The following is a 10,292-nucleotide window of genomic DNA, read 5'->3' as shown; positions in this document are numbered from 1 at the left end:
GGTTGTATCGGCGGTGGCGGCTTCGGCGGCAATGGCGGCAGCGGGGGGGAGGGGGGCGACCGGGGGAGAGCCGAGGCGGCGAGGAGCCGCGCGAGCGTAGTCCAGTGCTGCGGCCTATGAGTGGCATGAAGCTTGGAGTGTGTGCGAGCGAGCGAGCCTGAGTGAGTCTCGGCGGCGCAGACTGCGAGGGTCTGCCGACTCGGTCCGTCTGAGTGTGCCTGAGATCTTCCGTGCTGGTGCGCGTGTCGCGAGGAAGAGACTGTTGCGTTCGCCTTGTAAGGCCGACCGCGGCGTTCCAACCCTAGCCGCGATTTTAGCAGCGGCAGTAGCTTCGTGGAAGTCCCGGGACTGAGGAGTGAGCGCGAATCACTGTCGGCCAACTATTGGGCGGCAAGAGGAACAACGAAAGGGCATAATAGAGGAGGAAGACCTTGAAACTCTGTATACGTAAAAAACGACAAACCGTCAAAGAGGCTGATAGTGGAGACGGAGACGAGGAGTCGCTCTGACTGTCGGGAGCCAAACGCACACACCATCCGTACGTGCGTGCGAGCGACAACCTACACACACTCACCCACCCACACGCGAACACACGCACACGCGCACGCACTATATCCATATATATATATATATATATATATATATACATATATATATATATATACATATATATATATATATATATATATATATATATATACATATATATATATACAACCGCGCGCACTCGACACACAACATACATGCATGCAATTGTCAGTCTATATATATATAGTACGTGTATATAAATATATAAATATATATATGCGTGCATATATATTTATATATGCATTTATAGGCAAATGGATAGACAGATGTAGATGAATAGATAATAGATAGATATATAGTATCTCACGCGTATATGCTTATATACGTGACATACGATCACGCATACCTGTATACGTTTCGAGTGCATATGTGAGAGAATAAGTGGGAGACAAAAAGAGAGAGAGAGAGAGAGAGCGATTGACTGAGCGAGCGTGTGCGCGCGCGCGTGTCTGTTTGCGTGTGCGAGGAGACGAAGTGAATGAGAGAGAGAGAGAGTGAGTGAGAGTGAGTGAGAGTGAGTGAGTGTGATCGAGTGTGAGTGAGCGAGCGAGCGAGTGAGCGACTAAGTGAGAGAGGGAGAGAGAGAATAATAGAGAGAATAAGTTCCCTTTTATTTTGTCGTCGTACTTTAACAGCGAGGTACGCATAAAAGCGAAGATAAGGAGCGGGAGAACGTTGTGGTCGTCGTCATCGTCGACAAATGTAGTTTGGTGCATAAGTCCGTGGAAAGTTGGAGCGTGCCAGTCTCCTTTTGACTTGAAAGCGAAGCGAGAGAACGAGACGAGGAGACAAAGAGGAAAGTAGCAGCAACGGCGGCACGGCATAACCTCAAAACGAGTGTGCGTGAGTGCGTTACGTCGTCATCACCGTAGTCGTGCTCGCGGCACAGTTCGTTCGGCTCTTGAATTTTCGCGAGTGCGAGAAATAGAAGATTGGTTCGAAGGAGATAAAGAAGACAGCGAGCGAATACGCGGGAGAAGCACGGGAGAGTATCGCGGTGCTTCCCGGTTGATGGATGAGACTAGGAGGATGCTGCAACACGGTGGATCTGGGGTCGGTTTGATGGGTGGTAATCAGGGCCAGGGGGCCCAGAACACCGGGGGCTACGGGGGCATGGGGCCCGTCGACGGCTCAGCGGCCCAGGGGCCCGACCAAGCGGTCGAGGCTAGGAAGCAGGACATCGGCGACATTCTACAGCAGATCATGAACATCACCGATCAGAGTCTCGACGAGGCCCAAGCGAGGTACGGTCGATGCCCTTCCGTCCTTTTTTCTCCTCCTTCTTTTCCATCGAAAGTGCGAAAGAGACGCGAGTGCGCGACTGTTCGCGAGCCTGTGTGCGTGATTCGACTCCTGCGTCCGATAACAAAGGATCTGAGATTTTGTTTATCGCGGCTCAGTCGAGGCCGAGTGCTTGCTTTTAGTACGGAGGTTGGGCAATCGGTGTGCAAGTCGGGGATCTCTATTTTCTATTACGTTCGCGTTGTTGGAAATTTGCAAATAATTGGCAAAATTTTCTCATCCGCCACGGCTTCGAACGACCTTTGAAAGATTAACGAGTGCTTCTTTCGTATAACTCGCGCGCGCACCCCGGGCACAACATTAAAGCGCAAATTAAATTTTTCTTATCATAATTTTGCTTTCGTTTCCGTGGTTAATTTTCACTAATTATTTATTTATAAATAAAATACCGAACAATAAAGAAGAAAAAGAAGAAAAGACGTGGGTAAATAATAAGAATGCAAGACAAATCGCCCACATACACACTTATAATACAATGGCAATCGAGTGAAATTTCGGTATGAGTTTTCGATTCATAATTTTTTAAAGGTTAACACACATGCATTGACTTTGTTTAAATGCTCACTTTTCATTTTTAATACCGGCAATAAAAATCCTAACGTTTTCAATAAACTTGTAAATTGTGGCTTTAAATAATATAACAGTGAGCGGAGTAATTAATTTCCAACATTCTAAACTAAGTACAAATATTAATAATTCTTTATAAGAAAGAATATCCAATAATCCATATTAAATATTGTTAAATTTATTTTCAGAAAGCATACTTTAAACTGCCACAGAATGAAACCAGCTTTATTTTCGGTGCTCTGCGAGATCAAGGAGAAAACTGGTAAATAAGAAAAAGAACATTTATAACTTTAATCTTTTTTTATGATCCCGTCACGGGATCCTTGTATCAATTCGGTAGCACGACGTATATATGTTTATTGTATGTATATTTGACGGTGCGCATTAAGTTTGTCGTTGCTGAAGGCGCTATTGTCAAAATTGTTTGATAAACGTAAGCCTTATCACTAGATGTCGGCGATATGACTGCTCGTGAAATATCAGCGCTGCTTTCCCACCCAACGCTATTCCCATTCACGTTTCATTAAAATTATCGCAGCACTTGTCGGTACATTTGTTTTACAATAAAAAGGCAAATATTCTTTATTGTATTCGATGTTATCTTGCGTATACAGAAAAAAAATTCCCAGCGATTGTCTTTCATTAACAAAACGCAAAATTTACGCCAAATGAAACGCGGCATATTATCACTTTCATACGGGTAAAATGCAATTTTTTTTTTTTTTTTTTTTTTTTTTTTTTTTTAAATTAGCTTCGGTTACGCGCTGAATTAATTGGCGTAGGGTGGGTGGGGACGTTAGTATGCCGCGTAATCGTATTTCTTTAGTAAAACCAATAAAGCCAGAATGAAATTGTCGATTACTACCGTCGAGACGGTTGAACGGCATATAATAATCTATGTATCTCAATGTAATAGGAGGCAGCATTTGCCGCATATTCATTAGTAATATACAATCTTTCATTTTGGCCAGATATCGTTGCGTTCCAGCCTCGGCAATGGCTTGCCTCAATAGGTCGATTAAAAGACAAGCGTATCCAGTTGTCAAGCCTCCAAGAAATAAAGAACGGCAACGCGTGCACCAATAAAATAAAAACAAACGAGAATCCGAGCGCGTCGTAAAAAAAAGTAGGGACCCGCGAGAGGATAATGAAATTGAAAATTCTATCGACTACCGAGCGCCTCCTCGGGTGTCGTTTACACTGCAGTCGACTGGTTGCTCCTACTCCCTTATCCTCCCCTCCCGGAAAACCATTCGAAGCTCGTAAACATAATTTTTATGCGCCACTCGGATTGCTTTGGGCGCGAATCGAGCGACCGCGAAAGACGCAATTATTTTCGCGCGAATCGAGCCGGGGGACAATGTAGGCTCGGCAGTGGCTCTCCCCTAGGAGAAAAGCCATGGGGGGTGGGGGACCGAGCCCAAGTGTCTTGCGACGCGGCGCGTTCCGCACCACGCCCCTCGCGTACACGCGTATCCTCGATGTGCATCTGTAAGTCTCCCTTCCCCCCCCCCTCCATACCTCCCCCCTCACCCGCTCAACCGCTCGCTCCTTTAGCCCCCTTTGCTAGCTACTATCGCTATTGCCACTCCCCATCCCGTCACCCCTCCCGTCTACGGTGTGTGTCTGAGCTTCCTTGGCGCGCGGGCTGCGTATGTCCTACGTACGTCTCACCCCTCCCCCTCCCCGTCCAAACCAAATTGGCATCCTTGGGACCTTCGGTCGTTTCACTGGGCTCGCGTGTTGCCCCAAAGCGTATGTACGATTGTTTCTTGCGGCCGGTAAAAATCCGTGAACTTGGGCCGTCGAAGCAGAGTAGGATGAAAATATATGTCTATACGCCCGAATGGAAAATTAACTTTCACCACTGACCAATGTAAATGGCTGACCACTCGGGCCGATTTCTTTCCTTCGCTTTTTCTTTTGAACGGGGGAGTCAGTCTTTGCCTGCTCCTTGGTTGCTTCGTTGCTTATTCGTAATTACGCCGATGATATTTTGAGCTGTAAGATATTTATTTCACTGATTTTTAGAAAACAAAATCACTTGCAGTTGCATGTTTTATCGTACTATGTTATTTATAACATTTCGTGTGGTTTTACAGTTTCCAATGCTTGTTCAATTCATTGAATAGAACGTAACAGAAATTATGATTTTAAACGCTAGAATAATATATATACTTTTAGATTTTTAGCTTTTCGATGTATGCCATTGCTTAGTTAATGTGTACTTCAAACTGAAACTTCAATGGATATTTATCTAAATGAATATTTATCTTTATTTTACTTTGAATCAGGTGTTTTCATATTTTAAAACTATATAAGTTAAATATGGATGAGAATCCTACTTAAACTTTTACTAATATTTAACTTTTTAAATCCCGTTAAGCCGAAATTTGCATCGTTGTAACAATACAATAAGTAAGCATTAACCAAAATTTCCTAAACATATTTTAATAATAAAGTACAAAAAGTCAATTACGTGCCTAATTATGATATCTTTAATTTATTTACAATGTCATTTCATGCGTTTCAAAACTATGTAATTGTCCTTCAATTTATAAATATGAATTGTTACTTGGATTTAGATGATATCTGAAATAAATCGAGTACAAAATTATAAAATCTTCAACCCTAAATTATTCAATTGGCATTCACAATGCTTTGAATCTATGCTTGGCTCTCTTCTTTAAGAAATAAAAATAATACAAGAAAAAAAGTAGATAATTTATTTTATAGCAAATGCTTTGGCGAATAAAAGAGATGAAAGAGCACGTTTGAGGGTAAACGAGCCTCGGAGTAAATGACGGGGACTGGCGTAGGAAAGAAATTAAAGGGCTGGAGAGAGAAACAAGAGCTGGGAAAGCTTAGTGAGATGGCATGGAAAAAGAATACAGAAAGAAAGATAAAGATAAAGTGAGAGACGGTGGTGTTCTAGTAGCGAACACTAGGAGAGTTTATGGGCAATGGCTGACGAGGCAGTGAAAAAGTAGTAAAACCGAGAAGAGCAGATAAACGCTATGTTAAGCAGACCGTTTTACCAGCCGTTTAATATAATCAACGTGCGAGACGCGAGGTGGAATAACTTTAGATCAGTAATCCTCTCTCCCTCCCTCGTGACGATCATCACGATCTCTCTCTCTCTCTCTCTCTCTCTCTCTCTCCTAGTGCTCAGCGTGTCGCCAATATGTCTTTTACATTAGTGTAAGGGCCTCCTCTCTATGATTGTTTATACGGTTTATTATGGCTCTTTTGTTTAATAAAATTCATCGTTAGCCGCGGTAAGGTTTTTCAGAAATCCGACGAATGAAAGGGTTATTGTTATCCAAGCAATTTATAAATAGCTTTTAACAGTCTATCTTATTCAAATAATTATAAATTTAATATACTTTACATATAAAAGTCACATTTTAGCTCTTTAAAATTCTTCTTTTTTTCTTTTAATTATTATTTCCTTCTGGCGGCAAGTAATATTAAATAGTGTGAAAATATTAAAAGCAATCGCATAAATCGACAATGATAACGTAAAATATCATAGTAATTTAATGATTATAGCTGAATATGCAATAGTACATTATGCTGGCAAGATCGGCGTGACTTAAACTACTTCAAATTGTTAATTCATTAGAATATTTAGGAATGCATTGCTCGACACTTAATGAGCATTACCGAATTGTCAACTGTTGCTAAGCACTTATCTTTCATTCCAACTAATCTACCAAAAGGACATTTATGATTAGTTTTAAACTAATGGTTCTCACTTCGGTTACCACTAACGAGTTTAACATTAACATAATAGTATGGAAGTAATCAGCCTTAATTATTTGTTATTAATTACGATATTTAAAATGAATTGAATGTTAAATAGTCGATAGTGATATAAGTATCGCGATAATATGCCATTTCATTGCATAAATTTTAGTGTTTTTCAAGTTTAAATTACTATCGAACCCTCTCGTAAGGGAAAATAAGTAATGAGTATATCTGTATATATATATATATATATATATATATATATAGTTACATCTGTCTAATTCAGCTCTTTAAAATACCTACCAAAGCTATTTATGAAAAATAAAATTAACACATCTGCCGTATTAAAATTGATAAACAATAAATGAAGTAAATCCAATTTGAAACATTATTTTACGTGCCAATTTTCACTTTGCAATTTCTTGCGCCTTAACTAGCCTAACGACACACTAAGAGTCAAACAATGCATGTACGCGTATGTCTTTTTAGATGTTCCCGGCCATTTTCAACGGTGCGCCATTCTCCCACGGGACGACGACTCGAATGTCTCGTATGTGTAGGCCCGGCTGGAGATCAGAAAACCCACAGGCTTTTCCAAATCCTAATCCTCTTTCTACGCTTTTTTTCTTTCCCTTTTGTCGCTGGGTCTGCCTTTTTGGACGCCCTTTGGCAGCGGGTTTTGTTAGATCTCGACTAGACCAGATTCGTTCAACTTGGTCTAATAATAAGTTACTTTCCATCTCTCGTACGTCCCCCGTATCTCACACTCTTAATCTTTCTTTCTCTTTCTCACATGCACAGCGCTAAATACAAACTTTTCTAAATATATTTTATTCAGTAATTCTGAAATAACTTCGATTTATTTTTAAAAATTATGAAAATTAATGTTTTTCAAAAAATATCTACGTTTACGATATATATATATATATATATATCTAGATAAGGAAAAATACGAATTTTTAAATTTCATAATGCATAGGAAGTTGTAAATTAAACTAGTTAAAATTTATTCGTTCGATTCACATTCGTATTGATTAAACTCTATAAATATAGTTTGGACAATTCATTAAAAATATAGTTAAAACAAGAAATTCAAAGCTTCTCTCTACTCAGGCTACATACTATTCATATGAAATTTACATGAACAAAATAAACAGACTTAGTAATAATTCCATGTATAAATTAGCTGTGCTATTTATTTATAATATTGATTCAGGCATATTTACCGAGATCCATTATTAAATAAAGGGTTTATTTAACTTTATTCTACGATTAATTATATAAATTATACTTTGTATAGTGTATGTGACAATTTATTCTAATACATGTTACGCACTTGTGTATCATTCATTGCCAATATCTTTTGACAAAGGTAATATACTTGATAATGTACGCCTCTGTGCTTCTATTAAAATAAATTATTCCATAAGTATAATAATAAATTTTCTTTGATTGTATTAAATTCCAGTTCATTTTGTGTTAGTTTAATATATATATATTTTGTAAATGTATAATATAAGTAAAGGTAAACGAACTTTATATTGATGAAAATCTTAAATTTTTAAAATAAATGCTGGTATATATTATTAGGTATGCTATTTATCGTGGATATTTTTTTTACAATTTTGAAAATACCATTTTATTTACAATATGATATCATCAATAAAAAAATCTTGCTGCATTTAATAATTATTAATTTTGTAATATGTCATTGAAAACTTTAAATAATTTTTTTTATATTTATTATATTAGAAACAAGTTGCTATTTTACTTATTTTGTACATTGTTAGCGAATTAATGAGCTGTTATACAATAAGCAAATATTTTTTTGTATCGATATGAATTATTCATTTTATTTGCTCATTTACCCTTTAATGCAATTACTGAGATTTTCAGCTCACTTTAAGTGAAGTTTTACATTGGCTTGAGATATTATTTATTCATAGCTTTCTACTGTTTTCCTTTAATTTCGTTTCGATATTTCTCGTTCATCTTATCTCTTTTCACGTTATTTCTCATTCTCGATCATATATTCCTATGTTCATTATTCGAGAGATGAGTTGGCCGGGAGAGGAAAAGCAAGAAAGACGGGTAAGGGGGTGGCAGAGGGCGGGAGGGCGAGGAAGGGAGGGAGGGATGGAGAGAGAGAGAGAGAGACAGATATATTGAGAGAGATAGAGCGATTGGAAGAATGAGGGGGAGGGCAGAGACGAATGAAAAGATTGAAGCAGGAATAATAGAAAGGTCTTGGGTGGTTCTCCGTGTATAGGTATAAAAAGCCGATATAGTCGTACGCACGAATGCCTCTGAAGTCGCTTTATCAACTCTTTCTGCGCATTCGCACCCAAAGAGCTGAGAGAAAGAAAAGTAAAGAAAAAAGCAAACCTTCGCCGGTCTCTCCCGTGGCATTGAAAACGTCAGCAGTTCGATATCGACTCAGCTTCGTTATTGGCGCTGAATGCACAAATACGTTTTTCCTTTATCTTCTTGTTATATCTGCTTTTGCTTTCTCCGGCATAATTATTATACTCGCGTATAATTAGATTTACTTGAGTGTAATTTCAAACTTTATTGCTAATGTTTCTGTTGTATTGGAAAGATTTTGAGTGAAATGAGAAAAATATAGTAATGTACAGCTGTACGTTGTAAATATAAATGAAACTGTTGGACGGATGAAATATTTATTTTCGGTGCTCATGTTCACTTGAATTCGCTTTAAAATATTACTCGGCTGAGTGGTTTATATTATTTATCTTAAATACTTATTTTCGCAATTTTGATAAATACAATTTCAACGTAGTTTCTCTAAAACGAGCTTTAGACATGTGAACGTCTCAGAAGACATCATTATTGCAAATTTGAATAAAATATCCGTTGTTTTAGCACGTTGAAGAATTTGATTTTATACATATGTAAATCCTCGGCAATTATGAAAATGAAAATATTAATTGGCTTATAAAATGTCTCACGATTCTTGTCATTTTGTCATTTAATCATTACAACCCGATATATTCAGGGATTGATATTTTTATGAATTAGACACAATATCAAAGATCAAAGTCGTGAAATAGTTTAGTGGCGAAGTCCCAGCAAAAATAAATATAAATTTCAAGTCGCAGTGCAAAGAAACACATTTTATGTCATAAAAAAAAGAATTTCCTCCCGTGCGGGTACGGTTAATCGTGAGAATATCATACGAGTCGAGAGTCAACGTTCTTTCCCCCCTCCTCTTCTGCCACGTCCGTATTCAACTTACGTTCAAAGCGCGTTCACTATCCTCCGTAACGCATTATCTCTCTCCCGTTCTCTCTCTCTCTCTCTCTCTCTCTCTCTCTCTCTCTTTCTTTTTATCTCTCGCATTGCTCTATCCTTTTCTCAACGCGTCCCCTTTGGTCGCTTAGACGCTCGTTCCTTCGTTCGTTTATTTCGTTTTCTTGTCTCCCCGGGGCCGCTAAAAGCGAATCTCTTTCTCTTCGTCGAGATCGGCATCTCTCGCAGCGCGTTTTCTCCACTTGATCTTCAAATGCCGCGCGCTCGCCTCTATAGCATGCAGATGGGCATTCTATCTCTCTCTCTCTCTATCTCTATCTCTCTCTATCTCTCTCTATCTCTCATATACATTTAGCTCGTCGGTACTCGCAGTCAAGGTGAACCGGCCTTCCTTTCTGCCTCGACCGAGAGTTGCCGCCGTTGGCTGTTCAAAAATTTTTTCACCACCCGCCCCCTTCCCGCTCCTTTTTTCCCTCTACGCAAGGCTTCCTCGCCATCTCATCCTCCACCTCCACCTCCATCTTCACCCTCGCCATCTCCTCCTCCACCTCCACCTCCATCTTCACCTCCTCCTCCTCCTCCTCCTCCTCCTCCTCCTCCTCCTTTTCCTCCTTTTCCTCCTCCTTCTTCTCTTTCTCCTGTTTCTCCTGTTTCTCATGTTTCTCCTCTTCCATTTCGCGTACGTGTAAGTGCGGCCCCGAACTCTTCCTTCGACCCGACTAACGAGCCGTCCCGGCTCTTTGCCCCATACGCGTGTTTCATTCTTGGCGGCACCATAGAAATACTGGCCGCAGCGCGAATCGATGCACCGGGGC

General features: G+C 39.5%; 1 protein-coding gene across 6 annotated transcripts in view; it reads left to right on the top strand.

Moving 5' to 3' along the window:
* Positions 1-375: 375 nt before the first annotated feature.
* exd (PBX homeobox extradenticle) overlaps positions 376-10,292 on the top strand; it is a 55,011-nt gene continuing 45,094 nt past the window's right edge. For all 6 annotated transcript variants that reach the window (XM_011507888.1, XM_011507890.1, XM_011507886.1 and 3 more), the window contains exons 1-3: positions 376-538; positions 1,224-1,832; positions 2,646-2,719. In XM_011507888.1, coding sequence (XP_011506190.1) covers positions 1,600-1,832; positions 2,646-2,719 — 307 coding nt within the window. In that variant the 5' untranslated portion in view covers positions 376-538; positions 1,224-1,599. The remainder of the gene's footprint in view (positions 539-1,223; positions 1,833-2,645; positions 2,720-10,292) is intronic.

The sequence above is a fragment of the Ceratosolen solmsi genome, unplaced genomic scaffold (genome assembly GCF_000503995.2).
Source record: "Ceratosolen solmsi marchali unplaced genomic scaffold, CerSol_1.0 scaffold1, whole genome shotgun sequence".
Lineage (NCBI taxonomy): Eukaryota > Metazoa > Arthropoda > Insecta > Hymenoptera > Agaonidae > Ceratosolen > Ceratosolen solmsi.
The sequence above is the reverse complement of the archived record's forward strand: the minus strand, read 5'-3'. Positions and strand labels throughout refer to the sequence as shown.